Source organism: Myotis myotis, unplaced genomic scaffold (genome assembly GCF_014108235.1).
Source record: "Myotis myotis isolate mMyoMyo1 unplaced genomic scaffold, mMyoMyo1.p scaffold_m19_p_16, whole genome shotgun sequence".
NCBI classification, from domain to species: Eukaryota; Metazoa; Chordata; class Mammalia; order Chiroptera; family Vespertilionidae; genus Myotis; species Myotis myotis.
The window spans coordinates 35349115-35375233 of record NW_023416320.1 but is presented as its reverse complement, the minus strand read 5'-3'; the positions used below and the strand labels follow the sequence as shown (position 1 = coordinate 35375233).

The 26119-nt window shown below is 39.4% G+C and overlaps 2 protein-coding genes across 2 annotated transcripts in view; both read left to right on the top strand.

The window, feature by feature from the left end:
- CPA6 (carboxypeptidase A6) overlaps positions 1 to 23110 on the top strand; it is a 198258-nt gene extending 175148 nt beyond the window's left edge. The window contains exons 9-11 of the mRNA XM_036338465.1: positions 13237 to 13439; positions 17375 to 17459; positions 22923 to 23110. Coding sequence (XP_036194358.1) covers positions 13237 to 13439; positions 17375 to 17459; positions 22923 to 23110 — 476 coding nt within the window. The remainder of the gene's footprint in view (positions 1 to 13236; positions 13440 to 17374; positions 17460 to 22922) is intronic.
- LOC118670920 (elongation factor 1-alpha 1-like) lies at positions 5423 to 7019 on the top strand. The gene is given in 3 exon segments (XM_036338464.1): positions 5423 to 5563; positions 5565 to 5757; positions 5760 to 7019. Coding segments are annotated over 3 exon segments (1386 nt in total). The 5' UTR covers positions 5423 to 5485; the 3' UTR covers positions 6875 to 7019.
- Positions 23111 to 26119: the final 3009 nt, after the last annotated feature.

The following is a 26119-nucleotide window of genomic DNA, read 5'->3' as shown; positions in this document are numbered from 1 at the left end:
ACACACAGAGTTGAACAAAGCAAGGTTTAAGATTAAAATATATAAATAATATTGCTCTTTGTGTAAAAAAAGAGTTTTTTTAAAGATGGACATGATAAAACTGGCCTTTTGCTTATAAGTGCATAGACTAATGCATAATACAGGAAAGAAGTAAAGGTGATTGCTTCTGGGGAAAAGAAATTGATGGCTCGGCAAATGAAGGTGGGATCAATTTACATAGCACAACCATGCCCATACATTGGCCACTCAAAAAAATTAAAAACTGTAAAAATAAGTCAACAATCATTTCTAAAAATAAAATTAAAGTATAATTTTAACTAAAAATCAAGCTTCAGAATGCACTATCACCATTCAAAGCACTTCTCCTTTCATATTAGTTTTTATTATTTAGCTTAATTAGTTATTAGTAAAATGTGGGGGAGTAAGACCAAAAAGAGGCAGATCGTGGGTCTATGAAGAAGTTATGTTATACACTCCCCACCACCATTCCTCATTGACCCCACTCACCACCCCCACCAAATGGAATGGGGTGGGAAATACAAGGTTAGAGTTCCCCCTTAATTACATATCATCTAATGTAATAAACACCAAAGGCACAGCCTTCCACCCCTCTGGCTTCCCCTCTTATTTCTCTTAATATTCCCCTAGAATATGAAATAGATCAAGAGAAAAAGTGTTACACTGATACAAAACATTTTGCAAAAATTTGTTTTATTATGTAAAGAAATAGAAAGTGTACATTAGCAAATAAAAGTTTAATTCATGTGACATATTTCATTAGAATACAAGAATTGTTTTCTTACACTGGAGTCTATTTAAAATGAGGTTTAAATGCATGCCATTCTAAGCCTTTGTGATTTTGAGAAAGAGATTCCAGAATGGCCTTCCAGCAAGTTCCATGACAAAAACAGCACTAATTATCTGTTTCATCACCCTTAGATTAGGAAGGTGTATTGTCAACAATCAAAGACAAAGTAGGAATATGATTCAAAACTATTGATTCCCTTTTATTATTTGTTGTCATTCTCAGGGATATTCTTATTCTCTTCAAAATAATCCTATTTGCATATATTTTGAAGATATGCCAGAAACCTAGATTTTTTTGTGATTTGGGCTTTTGTGCGAGTTCTTACCTTTCATTATAACCTTCAATTATAATAAAACTGACCTTCAGATATAAAACACAAATGGAAGTTTGATGTGACGGACTAAGAGGGACCTTGCTGTAGGGCAGATTGATTCACTCAGTAAATATTTATCGAGCCCCTGCCATGAACAAAGCACAACTCCGGGCAAATAGCACTATTCAGTCCTTGTTCTTGGGAACCAGCAGCCCAGTGAGGGAGCCTGGCGTGTAAACAGCCAGCTGTGATCTGAGGCCCGTGAAAGCTGACAACTAGAGGCACGAGAGCCTGGCCCACAGACGAGAGAGGAATGGGGAATTCTGCTGGGGTGAGAGTGGGCAAGCAGCAGACAGGCGGCTTTGGAGCTGAGCCTTCCAGGCGTGGAAGGAGCTGGACAATCCAGGCTGAAGGAAGAGGAGCAACAAAGGCAACGAGGTGTGGGAGGGACTGACAGAGTATGAACTGCTCTGGGAGGGGTGGGGCTGCGGCTGCTTAGGGGGTATACAGAAAAAAAACAAAAACGTGAGCCTCAAAGGGGCCCATCAGTTGGGGCTTGGACTCCATGCTGAGGGATCTGCACAGATGTTGCTGCCCATGAGAAGCTAAGGAGAGTTTGGGGAGTGCGTGGAGGAATGACATACTATATTTGTGCTGTAGAAAAGCAGTCTGAGAGCATGATGAAGGATGGATTAAAGCGTGTGGTGATAGGGACACCTACTGAAAGGCCACGGTGAGAGATTAGGAATGCCAACATTAGGTAGGGGCAGAGAAGAGAGAAAGGAGCTGATTCTGGAAGGCAGAGCCATGGAACACAGTGCCTGACTGGGGGGGGCGGGGGGGGTTAAGGGGGAGAGGTAGGGACACTGTGGTAGTTAAAGAGGACTCTAAGCTCTTTAGCCAGGAAATAAAAAATTAAAAAATCCTCCATATATCCAGTTAAAGGGCTTTGACCTCAAAACCAAAGAATGTCAATAGAAAAGAGAACAAGAAGAATTTTCTGGAAGCATCCTCTAGTCTGAATCATATTGATAAATTTATTAGCTTATTTAATAAATCTTTTAAGGACAGTATACTAGGCTCAGGAGATACAAGAAAAGGGCATAATTCCTGCCCTCAAGAAGATCGATGGTTTAGTAAACATACAATTACATCAAACTGTGTAGAGATAAATAAAGGGTGCTTATAAGAGTGTATGAGTGTCCTTTTGCCGCTCTAACAAATTACCACAAACTTGGTGGCTTAAATCAACACAAATTTGTTTTCTTACTGCTCTGGAGGCCAGAAGTCCAAAATGGATTTCATCAGGCTGGAGATGGGGCAAACCATACTCCCTTGGGGAGCTGTAGGGGAGAATCCATTTCCTTGCCTTTTCCAGTGACTAGTGGCCACCTGTGTCCCTCATCTTGTGACCTCTCCCTCCACCTTCAAAGCTAGCAACATAGCACCCTTTCTCTGACTCAGCGTCCCCCTGCTCCTGTCAATTAGCCCTCTCTTCTGTGTATAATCAAATGTTCCTCCTATAAGTATCCTTTAACTATTAGTTTATCACATCTGCAAAGGCCCTTTCTCATAAAAGGTGGGCATTCCAAGATTCTGTGGATTAGGACCTGGCAGTCTGTGGGGGTTGTTATTCAGCCAGCCACAAGGAATATAGAGAAAATGCCCCTAATCTGGGCCCTTTATCCAGAAGGCAGTGGTTGGCCATTGGAAAGTTTTAGGCAAAGGAATTACCTATTAAGATTTGCATTTTAGTAAAATTGATTCAGGACTTCTGAAGAAGCAGATTAAGAAGAGCCTAGAACCAGGGAAACCCCTACAATAATCCAAGAGAGTTCTGACTAAGACACTATTAGTTGGGTTGGGTGTCGTTGAGAGAAATTAAAACAATGCTATCAACAGCTCTTCGTAGACTGTTGGATGCAGTAAATGAGTTCTGATTTGGGCAATCAGGAGCCCTATCCCGAGTTTATAATACAAGAGCAGAAACAGGTTTGGGAGGGGGTTGGAGGACAGTAGGCAGGGAGGGAAATTTGTATCTAAGGAAAATGTGTTCAGACAAATGAAACAATTTGCTTTCCAGCTAAGTTTTCGATTGCAATCTTCTTACAGGCTGCCTCTAAGAACAAAAATGAACATCAATTAGGCCACACGACATTTATTACTGAATTTTACCCTCACATCCTCAGAACAGAATCTAAAGATTTTAAGGAAAAGTAAGTGTGAAATTACACTGGAATTTTTTTATTATTATTCTGGACTAGAACCACAAACTGCCGATGCTGTAAAGTCTTAGCAATCATTTTCTAGCCAGTAGTTCTCAGCTTTGTTTTCCCCACTACCACGTACCCAAATGATGGTGAGAGCACACTCCTGTGGTGACTTCCCAGCACACCCACTCTAACTGACCATTCCTCTCCCCCGTCACAAGAGTACATGAGAATAAATTAAGAGTTATTAATCAGGACAACTAAATCGATTATTTTAAATAACTTTATAACATATAACTAGCTGCTGTGTGACACCCCCCACACACACACAACGGATAGCAACACAACACCACGTGAGAACCACTGATTGGGGTCCTGGTCCACCCAGGACAAACGCAGCCAGAGCAGTGACAAGCCGTCACTTGAGTCAGCAGTAGTATAGCTCTTACTGGAACCTGGTCTTGTGATGTTCGGGCCATTGCTGCTTCTAGCACCCCTTTCTTCTCCAGTTTTGCTCTAAAGACCACAACCTACCTCATTTTACCATTTAGAGGAACTAATGTTCATACAAGCAACAAAACCTTTGGTCCTTTGTGGGGGTTTTTTAAAATAAAATCCCACATTTTTAGTTCCATCCATCTTGAGTACCCCCAAGTCTCTTTGCCACGACAGTCTCCCCAGGTCTGCTAATCTCCGTACTCCCTTTCCCTCCTCTATGTTCCGTGTACTTGGTCTGCACCACACACTTTACAATTATAGCCTAGGTATCTACATTGCCTTGTCCTCTCATTTCCACTCGTGTGCGCGTCTGGTCTCCTGTCTAGATTTATGAGGTCCTTGTAGAGTTTTGCATCTCAGTACTCAACAACTGAAGAGGTGATGTACGGTGTGGAAGTTAAATTGCTGAAATGCTCAGAACAGAGATGTATGCTGCTCTATTTGACAGGGCTCAAATCTCTCCCTCTGCACTGCAGAGGTCTGTTATATATTCTGCTCTTGTTCTGCATGTGAAGCTGGCAAAGAGAATTTTGTCTCAGCTCCAGAAACAATATAGGGGCTCCCATAAACTAAGGGAAGATGAATCACCCTTAGATGATCATGCTCCTCAAACCTAAAGTTTTAGGATTGATGCTTCTTGTCCCTTTCCGTTAGAAGTCTGTTTTATCATTGTGTCCTAGATATTGAATCCTTTTCTTGATGTTTTTTACTTGTTTCCTTAAAATGCTGTCTGGTGCTTTCATTTTCTGCTATCTTGATCTTCTGTAGTACAGCAAATATTTCGGATCAGAATCTGCGTAATTGAGACTAGATTTGGACAGGACTCTTCAAACTGTGTACCCAACACGGCTGTTTAAAATTCCGAAGGCACTTACAGTTCAGTAATGTTTGTAGCTGTTCCTCTACATTTTAGTAAAGCTTGAATAGTGCCCCCAAAGGCTGTAAATAAAATTAGATCATTTTAGTGGCTTTCTTTCCACCTGAGTTAATTAATTTCCATCTTGGAGGCCCCGCTAGTCATATTCTGTTTCTATTTTTTAAAGACAGGGTTGGTATAGATGAGTAAGGCAAACATTCAGAGAAAAACACAGGCAGAGAGAATTTTGACTGTGTTATCCCATTCTGCTGAATCAGTACTTAATCTGTGGTAAATAACATTGGCAGGATTCCAATCCACAAAGTGAACCATAAAATGCTATAGTGTATTCCATTGCCTAATGTGCTTCTCAGGCAAACAGCATTAGATTGAGGCATGGCCCTTCTTAATATTATACAGTTTAGCTTGTGTGTGATAATTAGGAAATAAAGTGCTGTTTCATTTTATTATGTGTCCAATATTGATCAAACACTGTGCTAGGTCCAACAAGAAGGGAAATGGGTATGCACACAATTTTCACACAGGATACTATGCTTTATGACAAATGCAGGTAAACGGTGTTACGTAGAATGGTGTAACATGTTCTTGGATTGGATAACAATAATATCCTTCCAAACTCAGTATAAATATAATGCAATTCCAATTAGAATCTCAATGGGGCTTTTCATTTTGTTTTCAGCTCTTGAGAATCAATTTTAAAAGATAGTAAGTTGTTTTTCGCAACGGGTTTGCCACCAGAACACAGGTGTTGTGAAAACCCCCGCTAACTCAAACCCAAGATGGGAAAGGAAAAGACTCATATCAACATCGTCGTCATCGGACACGTAGTTTCCGGCAAGTCCACCACTACCGGTCACCCTGATCTACAAATGTGGGGGCATCGACAAGAGAACCATCGAGAAATTCGAGAAGGAGGCTGCTGAGATGGGGAAGGGCTCCTTCAAGTACGCCTGGGTCTTGGATAAACTGAAGGCCGAAAGGGAGCGCGGTATCACCATTGACATCTCCCTGTGGAAATTCGAGACCAGCAAGTATTACGTGACCATCATTGATGCCCAGGGCACAGAGACTTCATCAAAAACATGATTACGGGCACATCTCAGGCTGACTGTGCTGTCCTGATTGTTGCTGCTGGTGTTGGTGAATTTGAAGCAGGTATCTCCAAGAACGGGCAGACCCGTGAGCACGCCCTTCTGGCCTACACACTGGGTGTGAAAGAGCTGATTGTTGGTGTTAACAAAATGGATTCCACTGAGCCACCCTACAGCCAGAAAAGATACAAGGAAATTGTTAAAGAAGTCAGCACCTACATTAAGAAAATCGGCTACAACCCTGACACAGTAGCATTTGTGCCAATTTCTGGTTGGAATGGTGACAACATGCTGGAGCCAAGTGCTAATATGCCTTGGTTCAAGGGATGGAAGGTCACCCGTAAAGATGGCAATGCCAGTGGAACCACGCTGCTTGAAGCTCTGGATTGCATCCTGCCACCAACTCGTCCAACTGACAAGCCCCTGCGTCTGCTCCTCCAGGATGTCTACAAAATTGGTGGTATTGGGACTGTCCCTGTGGGCCGAGTGGAGACTGGTGTTCTCAAGCCCGGCATGGTGGTCACCTTTGCTCCAGTCAATGTTACAACTGAAGTAAAGTCTGTTGAAATGCACCATGAAGCTTTGGGTGAAGCTCTTCCTGGGGACAATGTGGGCTTCAACGTCAAGAACGTGTCTGTCAAAGATGTTCGCCGTGGCAATATGGCTGGTGACAGCAAAAATGATCCACCAATGGAAGCAGCTGGCTTCACAGCTCAGGTGATTATCCTGAACCACCCAGGCCAGATCAGTGCTGGATATGCACCTGTGCTGGATTGTCACACAGCTCACATTGCTTGCAAATTTGCTGAGCTGAAGGAGAAGATTGATCGTCATTCTGGGAAAAAGCTGGAAGATGGCCCCAAGTTTTTGAAATCTGGTGATGCTGCCATCGTTGCTATGATTCCTGGCAAGCCCATGTGTGTTGAGAGCTTCTCTGACTACCCTCCTCTGGGCCGTTTCACTGTTCGTGACATGAGACAGACCATTGCTGTGGGTGTCATCAAAGCAGTGGACAAGAAGGCAGCTGGAGCTGGCAAAGTCACCAAGTCTGCCCAGAAAGCTCAGAAGGCTAAATGAATATTATTTCCAACACCTGCCACCCCAGTCTTAATCAGTGGTGGAAGAACGGTCTCAGAACTGTTTGTCTCAATTGGCCATTTAAGTTTAATAGTAAAAGACTGGTTAATGATTACAATGCATCGTAAAACCTTCAGAAGGAAAGGAGAATGTTTTGTGGACCATTTGGTTCTTTTGTGTGTGTGGCAGTTTTTAAGTTATTAGTTTTTAAAATCAGTACTTTTTAATGGAAACAACATGACCAAAAATCTGTCACAGAATTTTGAGACCCATTAAAATAACAAAGTTTAATGAGAAAAAAAAATAGTAAGTTTATATGCTCTAAATAAATAGACCCTAAAAAGGCAATAAACTTGGGCAGGGGGAGGAGGACAGTTAGGGGAACTTGTCTTGCCTGATATCAGAGCATTCTGTAATGCTAATATAGTTTGATAGGGTAACAATATGGAACTAGACAACAGAATAGACAGAGAATCTAGGAATAGATCCACACATGCAGTAGACTTTAATATATGATCAAAGTATTGTTTCAATTCACTGGAAAATGATAAAATATTTAATAAATGATACAGAATTGGCTATCCATATTTTTAAAACTGAAAGCATTTCCATATGTTACTTATGTATAAAAAATCCAGAAGAATTAAAGACTTGGATGAAAAAAAATAAAATGATAAAAAGTCTTAGAAGAAACTCAATACATTATCTATAATCTCTAAGAATAGGGAAAACTTTTTTAACCAACACAAGAAACCCAGAAGTGATTTTTTTAAAAAGACAGTAGTTATATAAAATTTTAGATGCCTAAATGATTAAAGTTACCATAGACAACTGAATAGAAAAATTATAAATTTGAGGATAAAATGCAGATGACAGACAAGTATGTATACAAAGCTCTTTTATAGATGCGTAAGAAAAAGATAAACAACCCAAAAGAAAACATGTGCTAAGGACATGAGTAAGCAACTCAGAGAAGAGTCCAATTGAAATGAACATAGACATCAATGCTCAAACATACTTACAGTAAGAAATAAAAATTACATTCTTGCCATCAAAATGGCAAATGTCAAAAGGTGATAAAAATCGGTGGGAATATAGTCAATAACATTGTCATAACAATGTATGACAGCAGATGGGAACTAGACTTACCAGGGTGATCACATCATAAGGTCGTACATCTAAAACTAATGTAATATCTGTCTCTGTAGGTGATAAACTTAAAAGGTATTATTGGGAGGAAATAAGGAGATATAGAAATCTTATACACTGCTTATGGAAATGCAAATAGTAAAAATCTTGGTAAGCAATCTGGTGAAAATCTATGAAAATAAAAAATACAATCTTAAGGTTAAGGGGTACAGGTCAGGGGTAGAACATTTAACTGCAGATCAAAAACACAATCCTTTTAGAACTTTAAGATTTTGAATCATGTGACCTTAACACCTACTTAAATGTATCCTTCAAGCCATTGTCCTGTGCCTATACATCTGTCCCACAGAAATAAGAGTCCTCACATGTAAGGATATGTGTACTATAATACTTAACTGCAGCATTGCTTCTGTCAAGTCAGTCGTAATGTGCCCTACTTTTTATATTGCAATATTGTTCATCATAACAAAGAGAGAAATAAACACAATCCCTTGCAATAGGCAGGTGGGAGACTAAATTATGACATAACCACAATGGAATTTAAAAGAATGAATTCAAGTTGACACAAATGGAGTTCCACAAACTAGCATTGAAGGAGATAGCAAGTGGCAAGAAACTATATGATTATGATCCTGTTTTATGACCAAAAATAGCTCCTATAAAAATGAATACATACCTATATAAAAATACCTATATGCAAGGGTACATGAATACATATATACACAGTTACAGGTGTGAATGTTCACAAACTATATTAACAACTGCACTCACTTGTTAACATAGGCTACCTGAAGGTTAGTTAACAGTGGGGAAAGCAAGTGAAAAATACATTTTTAAAAAGACTACAATGATTGAAAATAAATAAATGGAATATGATCCCACTTAGTTAAATTTAAAAGATATAAATGAAAAGAAAAACAAACACAGGAAATGAAAAAAATAAAAATAAAACTGCCATGGCTGATGTAGCTCAGTTGGTTGTAGTATCAGCCCACACACCAGAAGGCCGTGGCACATGCCTAGGTTGCTGGTTCAATCCCCAGTCAGGGCACATACAGAAAGCAACCAATTTCTCTCTCTCTCTCCCTCTCTCCCTCCCCCTCCTCTCTCTCTAAAATCAAAATTTTTTAAAGAAGAAAAATAACAACTGAATTTATGTGACAATAACTATGACTTCCCCAAGTAATGCTAACTAGAGGATCCAGCTGCTTTCTTTTAAATCAATTTCCACAGAGGACAGTTTCTGCAAAATGTAAAATAAAACCAAATTTATCTATGCTTTCTGGGTTCATTTTTTTCCCTTAAAAAAACTTTTTTAAATTTCCCCTTTTAAAAATTATCAGAAAAATGCAAATTAAAACCACAACGAGGTACCACCTCACACCTGTCAAGATGGCTACCATCAATAAACAAACAAACACCAAGTACTGATAAGGATGTGGAGAAAGGGGAACCCTCATGCCCTGTTGGTGAGAATGCAGACTGATGCAGCCACTATGGTAAAGAGTATGGAGAATCTTCAAAAAATTAAAAATAGAGCTACCACACGACCTAACAATTCCACTTCTGAGTATCTATCCAAAGAAAATGGAGACACTAATTCAAAAAGATGTATGCATCCCAATGGTTATTACTTACATGCAATAGCCAAGATTTGGAAGCAACCTAGGTGTCTACTGATAGATGACTGGATAAAGAAGATGGGTATATACATATATATAATGGAATATCACTGGCCCATAAAAAATGAGATCTTGCCATTTGTAACAACAATAATATACTAATATCTAGAAAGTATTATGCTAAGTGAAATAAGTCAGACAGAGAAAGATAAATACCATATGATTTCATTTTTATGTAGAATCTAAAAAAAAAAAATCAGACTCACAGATACAGAGAAGAAAACAAACTGATGGTTGCCAAGAAATGGGAATGGACAAAAAAGGTGAAGGGGATTATCATGGGGATGTAATGCACAGCATAGGGAATATAGTCAATAACATAACAATTTTGTACAATGAGAGATGGTTACTTTATAAGGTATGTAAATGTTGAGTCACTATGTTATACACCTGAAATTAATGTAATACCATATGTTAACAATACTTTTAATAAAAATAAAAGTAGACATTTGATATATTTACTTGTACTACTTTTCTGTAGACATAATATTGCTGGGTCTTCTTTATTTTTCTATATAAAAATGTCAGTCATTTTATTGGCAATTTTTATCTGTTAGCATTTTTCATAATAACTTATATGTTAATTAATCATTAACATTTATTTCTGCCATCTTAACTTCTGTTCTTTATTTTTGAATGTCTTATTTTTTCTCTGTTTTCTGTTGAATGGTTTTAAGTTACTTATGTTTGCTGTGAAATTTGTGTTCTATTTTTCTTCTTATGGTTATTCCTAGCTCATTAGGATCCATGCTTAGATTTGTTTTTCTCCATCAATTTCTATACTTCATCAATAGCTATATCTCCTTTGAGAAAGACACCAAACACTTAGCATGCTTTTACTTCTGGTTCCCCAACCTCCATCATTCCCTCAGTTCGTTATATTCTAGAATTTGGTACTCGATCATTACACTTATTTTCCCCTTGGGACATTGCTTATTTAGACAACAGATCTTACTGAGTTGCTTACTCTCCAGTAATTCTTATCATTCTGATGGAATACTTTCTTCAAGAGTGTTTACAAATTGTGTGTGTATAATATGCCTTCTGAGGCCTTTTATGCCAGAAAACATCCTTATTTCACTCTCATTTCAATGAGAGTTCAGTTAAATATAAAAGTTTAGATTCAAATTTCTTTTTAAAAAAATACTTTGGCCTGGCCAATATGGGTCAGTGGATTGAACATCACCCTATGCACCAAGAAGTCACTGGTTTGATTTCCAGTCAGGGCACATGCCCAAGTTGTGGGCTCGATCCCCAGTAGAGGGGCATGCAGGAGGTGGCCAATCAATGTTTTCCTCTCATTGATGTTTCTATCTCTCTCTCCCTCTTCCTTCTTGTCTAAAATCAATAAAAACATATTTTAAAAATACTTTGGAAATATTACTATAGTGTTGCTATTAAGAAGGTAAATGTGAATCTAATTCTTGTTCCTTTATAGATGACCTACTTCTGTCTCCCTGGATTTGTTTGTTTTTAAATTCTACCTGAAGGTGTCAAGGAGTTGATATTTTCCCTTTTAATTCTTTTGTTTGGTGAACAATAAGTTCATTCAATCTTTTTCTAATTGTGAGGAAATTTCAATTAGCAGTACTTCAAATATTTAACTTCTGCTTATTTTTTTCTTTCAGGGCCCCTATTAATCAAATGTTCAAACATATTCCATTTTTTATAACTTTTAATTTTTTTCCCAGTTCTTTGTTTCTTCTTGATGCCTCTGGGAATGTTTCAAAACCCACTCCATTTCATTAACTCATTCATCAACTGTATTCAGTCAACCCAGGAATTTTTAAAATTCTACTATATCTGATTGGATCTTTTTTATAACTTCTTGTATCTGTTCATTGTTTCTAATGCCCTCCTATAGTCCCTTGAGAACATTTATTAGGATTATTATAAATTCTTGTTTCTCTAGCTCCGTGGTCAGCAAACCGCTGCTCGCGAGCCACATGCGGCTCTTTGGCCCCTTAAGTGTGGCTCTTCCACAAAATACCACATGCGGGTACACACGTACAGTGCAATTGAAACTTTGTGGCCCATGCGCAGAAGTCGATATTTTGTGGAAGAGCCACACTCAAGGGGCCAAAGAGCCGCATGTGGCTCGCGAGCCGCGGTTTGCCAAGCCGCAGTTTGCCGACCACTGCTCTAGCTCATTAGTTCAGCTCCCTCTGGAATTAGTTGTTCAGTTGTGATCTCTCCTTCCAGTGCTGTACATCAGTGTTTGCCAGGTGCCTATTTTTCCTATTCCTTTTGGAGTATCAGCTATAGTTCCCAGTTCCATCCATAACCCACTTGCTTCTGAGGCGTCTCCAGAATTAGACTCAACAGAGGAAAACCACAATTGCTTTCAGTTCCCCATCTTGACTCTCCTAGGTAGAATAAACTAAACGACTGCCCTCAAAATTTAGTCTGATTTAATGTGGTTGTCTTTTTGTGTTCAGTAGAGTTAGACTATGTCACAGGACCACCAAACATTTTCCATTTGTTTATGAGAAGAGTTATAGTTTTCTAGGGGTATTAGAGGGATAATAATGGCTCAGAATGGCAAATAACTATGGGAAATGTCATTTATTTCCAAAATTTCTTGGATCCTTAATACTTTGTGATTGTGGCAGTGAATCATACTTTCCCTCCTCCTCTTCATAGACCCGTATAACATGATTTTTCATTTCAAAAATTATCAAAATTTAGTTTTTGTTTTTTCAAGATTTAATTTTGAAGGTTTTTTAACTGAACACTTTCAAACCCCCAAGATGGGCTTTCCAAGACCTGTTTGGATATTGCTGATATAAAAATATAATAGAAATTGGTTTGGCATGTTCTATGGAAATATTTGTCTTGCTTCCATGTTTTTGATACATCAATATTTGTATCTCACAAGACACCTAGCCTTTTCTTTTTGACATTCACTTACTTGGCAAATGTTTGTTGAACACTTGCTATACTATTGTTCTAATTGCCAGGTGCCCAGCAAGGACACGGCCCCTGCCTTCAGAGCATTACAGTCTAACAAAGACTCCAGATAAAATGTAGGTTCTGTTAGAGCAGGGATGTGTGTGTGTGTGTGTGTGTTGTGTTGTTTTCCAGTGTATCTTGGGTACCTAGAACAGTGTAAATATTGGTTGAATGATCAACAAGTAAATATTTGACACTAATTACAAGTGTGTTGACCATATGGAGGGAAAGCACAGGTGTTGTGATGAATATACATAGGAGGCCTTCCCTTCCCTAGGGGATCATATAGAATTAGTTCTCCAACTGATAGAGCTATCTTTAAAGTAGTTCTTTTTCCAGGCTCACTTAAACAATCAGCACCTATTTCCTATTCGGGCCACCCTCCTATTATGCCTGAAGGCTTGAGCCACAGTGGATGTTTCAGTAATCGATTTCTGTAAATGAGAAGTTAGACGGATTGCTTAGCAATACCCTATGTGTATAGAAATAAAAGAAAAATCACAATTTAATAATGCTGACTTGTGTTTCTTGCTTCTTCCCTGCCCACTGCCCTACCCCATTTTCTTTTCTAACTGACAGATGAAGGAGCTTCCATGCACCCTTGTGATGACACCTACTGCGGACCTTTCCCGGAATCTGAGCCTGAAGTGAAAGCTGTCGCTAACTTTCTTCGAAAACACAAGAAGCACATTAGGGCTTACCTCTCCTTTCATGCATATGCTCAGATGTTGCTGTATCCCTATTCTTACAAATATGCAACAATCCCCAATTTTAGCTGTGTGGTAAGTATTTGCCTGTGAACATGTGTGCCAGGCTTCTTGCTTCTTTTTAAGATGATTCATGATAATAGCAAACATATATTCTGTGTGTTCTAATGAACGTTTTATAATATATGAACTCATTTATTTTTATAATCATATAAGGGGGGAAACTATTAACCCCATTTTACTGATGAGGAAACGGAAACCTAGAGAAATTAAATAATTTTACTAAAAACACATGGCTACTAAGTGTCAGAGCCAAGATTCAGCCCCAAATCTAGCTGCCGGGCTATTGCTTTTAACCCACTGTGCTCTGCTGCTTTTCCAATGCAATCATTTCACCCTGTTTACATTCTCTCCACAGGTTACACAGAAAATGTTAGGATGGATTTTATTAGTGTTACAGTTCTGGTCACATGTACACTTTATTGAGTAAATAATTGCTCATAAATTATGGCCTGACTCATTAATTAAAAGCAAGTTTTAATTTATAAGTGCTATTTATTTTATGCTACTAAGTCTCTGGGCATGTATCTGACAAGTTAGTACTAAGAATGAACAGTCGTTCTGGCATAAGATTACGTAAAAGTGAAAAAGCAGTGTTCCTTTCTCTCCACATCTCAGTAATTCAACAAGCTACCCGTTAGGCATAATGCCTTGTAAAGTGGGTCTGGTTCAGACCCTCAGTGTCTAAGGCCTATCAAATTCAAAACCAGGCCAAACTAATGTATAGTGTTAGAAGTGAGGAGGAAAGGTTGGGAGTAGTGATTGAGAAGAGGCATGGGCGAGCTTTTGGGTTGCTGCTGCTATTCTGTTCCTTGACCTCAATGGGGTTGCATAAGTGTATGCAATTTGAGATCATTCACTGAGCTGTATGTATGTTATGCTTAAATTTAAAGGGTTTTACAAAAGAGAAGCATCTCCTTTCTCCCTATACCTTGAACTGCACATCCTGTGTCAGTTGCTTGGGGTTGTAGGAATTCCTGATCTAGATGCCCAGGCCTGGAAGGAATAGGGAACATGAGGAAGACAGAAAGCCTATGGGAAGGCTTGCATTCTGTTTAAAAGAGGAACTTTGTTCTTGGCATCACAAGCAAGAATTCCAAGCAAATGCTCTCTCTCAAGAAATATTGTGAATGTGGTCATTACATTTGATAGTGCTATTGAGAATGCTATCTTTCAGCGACTCTGAGGGTCAAATAGGGTTTTTGTTGTTATTGGTGTTGACCTGGCACCCTGACCACCTTGTATCACAATGTTTCTATAGGCAAATGTTCAGTCCTTTCTAAATGGCACAGTGTCTCTTTACATGCTCATAACACATTACATGGAGTATGCAATATATTAAAACTATTACATGAGAATGTTCTCCATATTTTGAATTTATATTCTCTCTAGGAATAAAGCCTGTTTTCTTTTTGTCTTGGATTGGAGGGTGTAATATAAAGAGTAGATTAGTTTTTCAACCAAGGATAAATTTACCTCCCAAGGGACAATGGAGAATGTTGGAGACATTTTTGATTGTCACAACAGAGCTGGAAGATGCGATTGACATCTAGTGTGTAGAGGTCAAGGATGCTGTTGAACATCCTACTATGCACAGGACAGCTTCTCACAGCAAAGAATTATCCAGTCCAAACTGTTAGTAGTGCCACTATTGAGAAATCCTGTTAGTGGGTTATGTACAAACTAAATCGCTAAAACCAGGATTATGACTCTCAGAAGCTAGGTAGTCTCTGAATGTCAACCAGAAACCATTACATTCTATTCATAGTTTAAATTAAAATTGTTCATAAACATTCCATCAACATGTAGGAGTCTGTGTTTCAGCCAATCTTTTTAGGTCATTCATTAAGTTGCTTTAAATATGGAAATAAAAAAATATATATTCCTTTCTCAGCTGAGGCCTGATACGTGAGGCCTGCATCCTTTTGGACAATTGGAAAGAGAAAGCAATAGAGAAAAGAACTTATATGCATATATGCAAAGCCCACAAATATAGACAATAGTGCAGTGAAGGCCTGGGGGAAGGGAGAGTGGGATGGAGGGCGTCAATAGGGGGAACAAGGGAAACATCTGTAACACTTTCAACAATAAAGATAAATAAAAATAAAATCAGATAAATAAAATAAAAAAGAGGAAACACTTAAACTCTCTCAAATACATGTCTAGCTGTGCAAGCCGGGAAAAGGGTTCTTTAAAAAATGCACTGAGCCCTAACCGGTTTGGCTCAGTGGCTAGAGCGTCAGCCTGCGGACTGAAGGGTCCCAGGTTCGATTCTGGTCAAGGGCATGTACCTTGGTTGCAGGCACATCTCCAGTAGCGAGTGTGCAGGAGGAAGCTGATCAATGTTTCTCTCTCAGTAAAAAAAAAAAAATCAATAAAATATATTTTTTAAAAAATGTGCTGAAGTTTCCATCTTCTGTGGAAGGATCATATCTAAGCCTCTTATCTACAGACACCCGCACCGAGTGGTAGAAGAGCAGTGAGCTGAAAAGCCTAAAACTCCGTAGGTGTTTTGTGTACGGAGGTAAAAGTGGATATCTGGGTTTTTTCTTAATAGATTTTTCCTTTGGGTTAGTCATGAAATAATGAGGAATGAAGGTCTCTGCACCAGCAGAATGGGGTAATCTCCTAGATATAGAATGATCTGCCCTTTCCATGGAATATTTCTGTGACCATTGGATAAGATGTTAATACATTAGAACATTCTCCATGAAGATACCTCATTATGGTGTTTTCATTCTTTTTTTGCTGGCTCCTGAAAAGGAGAATGTCAGCATCAGTGAGATCAATAATCGATTGTCTGCCAGGTTCTGGAGCCTGGTCCCTGAATAGCCACAAAGGGTGGCATTTGCTACAAATGCTGCTTAATGCCTCCCTGAGGTGAATGAGGACAGCAGGCTGAAGCTGGGTCCAACACACAGCCGACGTGGCCCAGAGTGCTTCAACTGGCGTATTCAATTATTCATGGACAAATTGAAACGGGAGAGCTGTATACTGGTTTCAACATACTTCTTTACCTCTCACTGGTCATACAATACTTGCCTAACTCTTTGCTGAAACGTGTACTTTGGACCATTTGAAATGTGTTCAAGAGTAGTCGGTATCATTCTAGTTCATGTTAGAATATTCACCCTTTAGTATTTTGATTGTGCTGAATATTTTCTCTGGTTTTTGACATTGGTAGGAAGAGTTTCACCTCAAAATTTCTACATCTTGGAACTACTGGCTGGCTCCGTCAGAGGTGTATGTAACTTTAGAAGTCGTGGCGCATTCTGAAACTGTCCCCGTTCCCAGTAGGAATAAACACATAACATAAGACAAGTCATTATTGCTGAATCAAAGAGCTTCCTAATTGATCCATATGTGTTCTAAATATCTTGTACATCACCAGTGAAGTATGTACTTAAGGATCAATAAGATTACGTTGATACTCTTGCTGATCTATGCTTATTCGACATTCATGCAAGACGTATTGATTAAACATCTCTTATGTACAGGCACATGTCTAAATATTGAGACGAGCCTGCCCTACCAAACATGTTGTAATTTATAGAAATAGGTGTCTCAGAACTAACGTGAAGAAGACAGAAGTCTAAGTCAGCATTAGAAGATATGAGTACTTAACCACTTATCCCAACTCAATCCCTCCTTGTAAGCCCAGCATGCCCATTTCACCTCACTGGGACTTCCTTTTCTCACTTTTAAAATGGAAATGTTACTGATCACTGGCTCTTAGTGAGGATAAATCAAAGGAAATGTGTTCTAAAACATATTGCAAAATTCAGCATGTGACAAAGAGTAACATAACATTATTATTAAATATGGCTATTAACTGATGTGTCCATCCTTGTTCTTCAAAGTGACGACTGATAAGGCTCTAACAACATGCAGTGTTTCCAAAGGTTTCAATGCAATGATGTGACATAAATTTCTCCATTTTTTCCTCACAGGAATCTGCAGCTTATAAAGCTGTGAATGCACTTCGATCAGTATATGGGATACGGTATAGATATGGACCTGCCTCCAGCACCTTGTGTAAGTTTCCTGTGTGTGTTGTGTTAGAGTCATTTATTGAGCCAATATCCTGTATAATGACTTCCCTTTAAAAAAAGAGAAAGTGTGTGCCCCCTAACATGAAATTTTTGACTACCAAATTAGCCAAGGAAGATGAAGGGAGTTTATATTGGATTAGTTTCACACTGCTCAACAGAAATCACTGTACCAATTTAAATAAATTTGAAGCAGAGAATATTCTAGTCATGTAGTAATGACTGCCAAGTTGAATTGAGATCTTATGGCAGCAGAAAGTACCAAAATGGGCTCCTTAAGCAATTGTAACCGCCATAAGCCTGGAAATGGGCCTTGGGGAAATCCTGAAGTAATGTTTCAGCATGAACAGAGCTTCCTTTTTATTCCTTTCCTCCACCATTCTTGTTATGAAATTCTATTTCTTACATAGCATCTTCAGCTGAATTTTCCCTTAAAAGGTGATTGAAATACATCTTATTTTACATAAAATAAAGAACAATTGAGAAAGAACTCAGATGAAGAATTGGGACATATGGATTCTAGTCCTAATTCTGCCACAAGTCAGGATACAATCCTGGCCAAGACATTAATCCTGGGCTTCAGTACCCACAACTGTTCAATGAGAAATCAGACAAATCATATCTCATGGCCTTTCAAACTCTGAAATTCATTGACTATATGACTTGAAAAATCTAGTGAGAAATCCTAAATATTTGAATGTCCATGTATACATGTTAAGGTGTAGACACACACAGATCATGTGTATATGTATAAATAGTGACACCTGATTATGCATTATAATAAAGTAGAAAATTTCTCCTGATGTCTTTAATCATCATTATATTCGTAACCATTCACTTTTTTCAGCCTTCAGAAGCTTGGTTTGTCAATTAACACTACTTATGCTAATAATGAGAATGTCCTAAGTATCAGAACTTTTTTCACACTCCATGATCATTAGTCTCAGGCTGACCTTTTCAGAACTACTTTTCAATAAAGTCACCCTGAAAGGGGAAATACAGTATTTTTAAAAATCACATTATGAACTTCCAGTCAAGATGGTGGGGTAGGTAAACGATGTGCTCACCTCCTCTCATGACCACATCAAATTACAACTGAATTGTAGAACAGCCACCCTTGAGAACCACCTGAAGACTAACTGAACAGAAGTCCTATAACTAAGGATATAAAGAAGAAGCCTTGTCAGGCTGGTGTGGCCCAGTGGTTGAGCATCCACCTGTGAACAAGGAGATCATGGTTCAATTCTGGTCAGGGCACATGGGGGCATGCAGTAGGCAGCTGATCAATTATTCTCTCGCATCATTGATGTGTCTATCTCCCTCTTCCTCTCTCTTATCTCTGAAATCAATTTATATATGAATTTTCAACAGAAGTCTCTTATAGACTGGTAAGAGGGGCAGGGACACAAAATGGTCTGGTCCCACACCCATTTTGTGGAGGTTACAAGTCAGAAAGGATATCTTGGCTGCAGAGGTGCCCCCTGAGGAGGGAAAGCTACCAGCCCCTCAGTGGGCTCCCCAGCCCAGAGCACCAGGGCCAAGAAGCGGAGTCCCCACCACGTGTGGCTGTGAAAATCAGCAGGGATCTGTCCAGGTGAGATGGAGGGCTGCTCTAGACCCAGGCGTCCTCTTAAAAGACCTGAGCACAGACTCACAAACACTCACCCTAAATCACAAGGAAGGCACAGCAGCTGGAAAAGCACCAGGGGTTTATGGGGAGGAAATGAATTGACTGGCTTCAGGGTGGGGCCAGAGAGGCAGCTCTGTCCAAGGACAGAAGTACAGCCAGGCACCATTGTTACTTTGTTGAGCCCTCCCCCAACTCAGCCGGTATGCACAAGCAGGTGACAAATCTGAGTCCCTAGCCACCTGGTTAATACTTGCCCCACCCTGGTGATTACCTAAGACCCCGCCGACCTAACTCACATACCAGCTGGAACCACCTCCAGCTGCTGTTCCACATGAGCAACCAGCATTGCCGTACTGCAGACTTCACTAAACTCTAAGGTCTACAAACCCAAAGCAAGCAGTGTCTGGCCTCAGTATGCGCGTACAGTACCTCTTGCTAAGCAACCCCAAGCCCAGCACTAGTGGCAGGCGGCTTCGGTGACAGCATAGCCTTTCCCAGGCACCTTTAAGCCCAACATAGACAACTAGCAATTGCAGATCATCTGAAAAGACGTTTAACCAAAGAGGACATACAGGTGGCAAATAGACATATGAAAAGATTTGCAACATCACTAATTATCAGAGAAGTGCAAATTAAAAGCAAAATGAGATATCACCTCACACATGTCAGAATGCCTATCCTCAATAAATCAACAAATAAGTGTTGGCAAGGATGCAGAGAAAAGGGGACCCTCCTGCACTGATGGTGCAGCCACTATGGAAAACAGTATGGAGGTTCCTTAAAAATTGTAAATTGGACCCTAACCAGTTTGGCTCAGTGGATAGAGCGTCAGCTTGCGGACTGAAGGGTCCCAGGTTCGATTCCGGTCAAAGGCATGTACCTTGGTTGCGGGCACATCCCCAGTAGGGGGTGCAGGAGGCAGCTGATCGATGTTTCTAACTCTCTATCCCTCTCCCTTCTTCTCTGTAAAAAATCAATAAAATATATTTTTTTAAAAAATTTGTAAATTGGAACTACCATATGGCCCAGCTATTCCGCTTCATGGTATTTGTCCAAAGAAAATTAAAAATCTAATTTGAAAAAATACATGCATCCCTATGTTTATTGCAGCATTATTTACAATAGCAAAGATATGGAAACAACCTGTGTCCATGGATAGACACTCAGATAAAGAAGAGTTGGTACATATATACATTGGCCATAAAAAAGAATGCAATCTTGCCATTTGTGAAAACATGAACTGACCTAGAATTATTATACTAAATGAAATAAGTCAGACAAAGACAAACACATATGATTTCACATATATGTGGAATCTAAAAGACAAAATAGAAACAAACTCATAGATACAGAGAGCAGATGATTAACAGATGGGAGGGGGATTAGGGGACTGGCTGTAAAGGGGGAAGGGTTTAAGACGTACAAAGTACACAGACAATTGCGGGGGGGAGGCTGAGACTAGGGGGCAGGGGCAGACTGGATGACGACAATGGGGGGAAAAGGGGACTATGTAATACTTTCAACTATAAAGACTATTTTTTTAAAAAATAAGTACAAGTTGGCAGTTACAAAATAGCCACGGGGATGGGAAGTACAGCACAGGGAATATAGTCAATAATATTGTAATGGTTCCAAGGAGCTGCTAGACCAATTGGGCAGGATCTCCTCATAAGGTATATAAATGTCTAATCACTATGCTGTAAATCTGAAATTAACATAATATTGAATATCAACTATAGTTGAAAAATTAAAAATTTTAAATAATGGGGAAAATCACACTACCAACTAATACCAATATATATATTAACAATTTCAAAACATTCATTTTAAAAATCTCACACTTCACCTTTGCAGCTTGGCATCACGGCACAGTCATAGTATGATATTTACCGAGAAGAACCTGTTACCATAGAAATGAGGCTGTCACATGACCATGAGCTAACTGTTGGCACAGATTGTCTCTGGCTTTGGCTACTATGACGACTATTTGTAGTTCCAGTGTACTCTAACCCGAGGGACAATGAAGATACAGCCTGTCCTAACTGAAGCCAGAGGAGCCTGAGAAACAACAGAGTCATCTAATTGTCATCTTCCCACACTAATTCTATGTCTAATTTGTCCTGGCAAAAATAGCATAAAAAGTGGTATTATTGGAATAGATGAACATTTTAACGTAATGGTGTATGTCAGGCTACATTATATACATTTCAGGAGAAAAGTATATAAAGATTATTCTATGAAACATGTATTCATTTATTTAAAAATTATTAAGAGTATGTTTGGCTAAGAACTACATGTTAAGAACTTTGGGATGTAAAGATGAAAAGTAGTAACAGCTAGTATAGGCTAAGCACATTATTTTATTTCATTTTCACAACAACCCGTGTGCAGTGGGTGTTATCCCTTTGTCAAAAGCAGAGACTGAGGCACAGAGCAGCCACAGGAGGGAGGATTGGATACAGTCTGCCTCTGTTGTCTGCACTCTTGACTCTGCTGAAAAGCTGGAATATATGGGGTCACAGGAGCCAGAAGGAGAGAGCTGTCAGGAAGGACTGTCAGCTAGGGTAAATGCTATGGAGAGGCTGAAAGTGGAATCTGAGTGGGGGACGGCGGGGGGCGGGGATCAGCCCTGTTGTGCTTGGTGACCTTCAAGAAAAAAGTTTTCATAGACAGATAGAGGCAAGAGCCAAAGTGAAAGCAAGTGAAAATGTAGAAGAAACATATAGCAATTCTCTTTTAGTTTTAAAGTAACAGGAAGAAGAAAAAGAGGATGGCATATAGCAGGATCATGAGCAGGAAGTGCTATAGGAAAGTGGTGCTTGAACACTTTGGCCAATGCAGCTGCAAGATAGAGGGGGATTTAATTAATGAGACAAAGGCCTGGAGAAGGGACCCGCCCACTAGCAGAGAAGACAGTAATGAATGGTATCAAAAGATGACACGTGTAAAAAATGAGCAATTTCTTCTTCTGAGCTAAAGGAGGGAAGTCAGAGGGCTATGAGGTCAGTAGAGGAGGTGTCTGGCTCACTACTCATTGAGTATGGGAACAATAAGAAAGTAATGGGCAGGACTAGAGGGAATGAAAAACACTCAGTAAGTAAAGGTGTAGAAAAAGGAGCCTAGAGCAGTATCAGGAGCAGAGAAAGACTTCAGTGATGAGTGTGAATTTATGGCAAAGACTTTCTCCAGCTCCCTCATAAGGCGTCAAAGCAGAGACCCTGGGTCAGGGATTGAGAATCAGCAAAACCAAGGCAGAAAAAAAGACTAGATGAGTCATTTTTAGAGTTCTGGTGAGAAATTCAGTGAAGTAATTGACCATGGCCAGGTATAGAGACAAATGAAATTATAAGGCTGGGAAGAGTCTGGGAACTACAAACTTAAGCAAAGGCAAAGAACAAGTTCATTAGGAGGAAAAAAAAGAGGGGAGTACAGGAAATGAGGTTTTCTGGGAACAGAATTGCAGTATGCTAGACCTTGGAAGTGAAGGAGAACTGAGTGATAAGAAGCAGAAAAGTCCATAGTGTGGTTTTGGTCATGGGTGAATAAAGTTCGAGTGGAAATAAATGTTATTGGAGTTGAGGCTGAGAAATTTTGAGGTCAATACACTGGAAAAGCATTAAAACCTAGACTAGGTTCTCAAAAATGGCAGGTCTGATTTATAAGGTCTCTGAGCCCGAGGCCAAGGAACTTCTGTTAAATCATTCTTGGTGAAACAGTATTTATTGGAAGAATTTAGGATAGCTTAGTAATATATACATTTTTGAAAATTATACAGACTCGTTAGTAAGGCCGGTTTTTTGTTTTTCTTTTAACTTTCAGATGTGAGTTCTGGTAGCTCGATGGATTGGGCCTACAAAAATGGAATACCCTATACGTTTGCTTTTGAACTGCGTGACACTGGGCATTTTGGGTTTTTACTGCCGGAGGTGCTCATCAAACCCACCTGTACAGAGACCATGCTGGCCGTGAAAAACATCGCCATGCACCTGCTGAAGAAGTGTCCCTGAGATGGCCTGAGGGTCAGGTCAACTGCCAGCGAGACAGCTGACTCTGCCCAGGAGCTGCTGGGCAGTGAATGAAAACTGTTCTTAAAGAGAAAGGCAACTGTTTGAAGTGAGCATATCTGTGGACTTTTAAAGGAACCTCTCATGCAATTCAACTCTCTGTGGCAATAAAAAAAAAAGGTAAATAAATAAATAAGAGCATAGCCTCGTTTGTTGTAAGCAAAAGCATCCATTTTATACCCCATTAGAGTCTTGTTTGATTAAGGTGGGGATATTTTTAAAGTCTTTTGTTTCACAAAATGTACAAATTGAGAATGTCACTTCAATCAATCACCTGTTCTCGATTAAGATCCACCAATGATGTTTAATCACTTGGTCCTTTAGAAATGGAAATTTTTGAAATGCAAAGAACTATAATCCTTAATAGGATAAGTATAAAATTCTCAAGACCTCAGATTATTCACAGCTTTACCCTGGGCATTAGTGTACCATATACCCATAAAAATATAGCAAGATAGAGCACATGAGTTTAGATTCTGAGAATACCACTTTTAAAATAGGAGAAAACGCCCTGGCCGGTTTGGTTCAGTGGATAGAGCGTCGGCCTGCGGACTGAAAGGTCCCAGGTTCGATTCTGGTCAAGGGCATGTACCTTAGTTACACATACCCAGTGGGGAGTGTGCAGGAGGCAGCTGATCAATGTTTCTAACTCTCTATCCCTCTCCCTTCCTCTCTGTAAAAAATAAATAAAATATATTTTAAAAAAAATAGGAGAAAACATGAATTGGGCTGCCAGACACAGCATTAAGAGCTTTATGTAATGATCTCGCATTATTCTTCAAATACTGTCAGGTAGCTACTGCTATTATCCTCATTTTTCAAATGAGAAAATTGAGCCTTAGAAAGGTGATATAGACTCTTATTTCCAGGAATATGACAGCGTAGTACTCTATCTGGACTGCTGGAAATAACGAAAACATCTGGGAGGAAAAAAAGATAATTTTTAAAATAATCTTTAACACATCAGACCAAAAAGTAGGGAAATCTCAGGCATACACTGAGCAAAGGCAGGAACCTAGAAAGGTAAGTGGTGCATCATTACCCTGAGGGCATTGTCACACCAACTGAGTACAGACTGATTTTCACAGCGTTTTGGAAAATGGGAGCAGAGAACAGAGCCCAAGGCTCCTCCGGGGTGAGAAGTCTAATAGCAGATTCTCCTACCAGATTCTGGAGATTCAAGCGTAAATTACAAATAACCCCCATACCACCTACAGTGGACCACAAGGAAAATGAACAATTTCAACTTTTGGCAAGAGAAAAGTGGGGAGAAATTGCCACTGAGAATTTGGAACCACCCGTCAACCCTCACCTGGGTTTGTGGCCCATATTCACACTATAGGTATCCCCTGCTTTTCAAGTTTACTTTACACCGCTCCACTTTAACAAAAGACACATTACTACCTGTTTCCACTAACCAAAAGAAATCTGAGCAAGATTTTTTTATTTTTTTGTTTTTTGTTTTGTTTTTTTTTGAGCCCCTTGGCCTTCTCCGGGTCTCTCATGAGGAAGATTTTTTTTAAAGTGAAAATAGCATTCTGCATCTGTTTTGCAGCCAATGTTAAAGAGACAGCTCACACCCCAAGCATCAAGAGCAGCCCCAACGAGCCCCTTCCCAGGGAATCACACGCAGCATCCCAGCATCAAGCCACCAGATCTCTGAACTGTATCCAGGCTTCCTCCCGATTTATTTTATGCATCTTTATCAAGATGTGTCCTGAGGAAATGGCTTCTTCACTTTATGCCATGTCAGCCTTTGAAAGGCTTCTTAGGAACAAGCTACTTTTGGGTAGTGGGGGAAACCCCTACCTAAGTGCCCTGACAAAACGCCAACCAAGAATTTAACTCAGATTACCCCCAGATTGGTTATACCCTCCCAGTATTTGGTAGGAGCAAAAACAAATCCTCTCAGAGGATATATCTGATGCACCGTGAACAGCTGGATAAAAGAGATGAGCCTAAAAGCTTCCGGGCGGGGGGGGGGGGGGGGGGGCGGGAAATGATCACAAGGGAATGAGGGCTAGAGTAGCATGAAACGTCCCAATAGCCCCACAGAAGCTTGCAGACAATGGAGAATTGCGCATTGTGTCAGAGTTTTGAGGAAAATTTCTACCCTTTCTATCCTAAAAATCTACATCCAGCAAAACAATCAATGAAATGTCAGGGTGGAATATTTTCATAAAATTGAGCTCCTTAATTATGGACCTTGAGAAGAATATGCTCTACTGAAACAAGGAAGTAAACCAAGAGAAAGATGTAAGATCCCAGAAAATTGGAATTCCAATACAGGAGAAAGGCATGGGGGGAAAAAAACCTAAAAATAATGGTGAAGGGGGAAGTCCCAGTAACAGCTGTTTGTCAGGCTTAGAGAAAAACTGACTTGGAATAGGAGGAGAACTGAAGACTTCCGATGAAATTCTCCAAGATGAATATAAAACAGAACACTTAAACAGGTTCAGAGGCAATTTTTACTTGCATCAGAAAGTTTGGGGGTGAATTAGTAATAAAAGCACAGAAACTAAGGAAATAAAAATTGCAATAGTTAACTCTGGTGAAAACAATGAGTAATACAAGAGAGGAAATATAATCATAGTATACCATATGACTTAGCTATAAATAGTATTCATACAGTTAAATAATGTGAGCCCTAAATATTAACCAAAATTGTGATATAAATATATTTAAAGGACAGGAAGAAGTACATGTATGTGAGAACAGGAGCTATACTAGTAGGAGAGCTAACTCCTCATCTGCCGTAGTAGGAAGTCAATAGACAACACCTGAAACTGAAAAAAACAATCGAGAAATATCAGTATTTGCATTTAATTTAGAAATAAACAGGTAAGTACTAGGAGAAATAATTTAAGAGATTATGAATTATTGACTTAATGAAAGGGAATTGGGAGTGAAGAAGGATGGAGCAGAGGACTGCTGTTTGTTTGTTTTTTAATG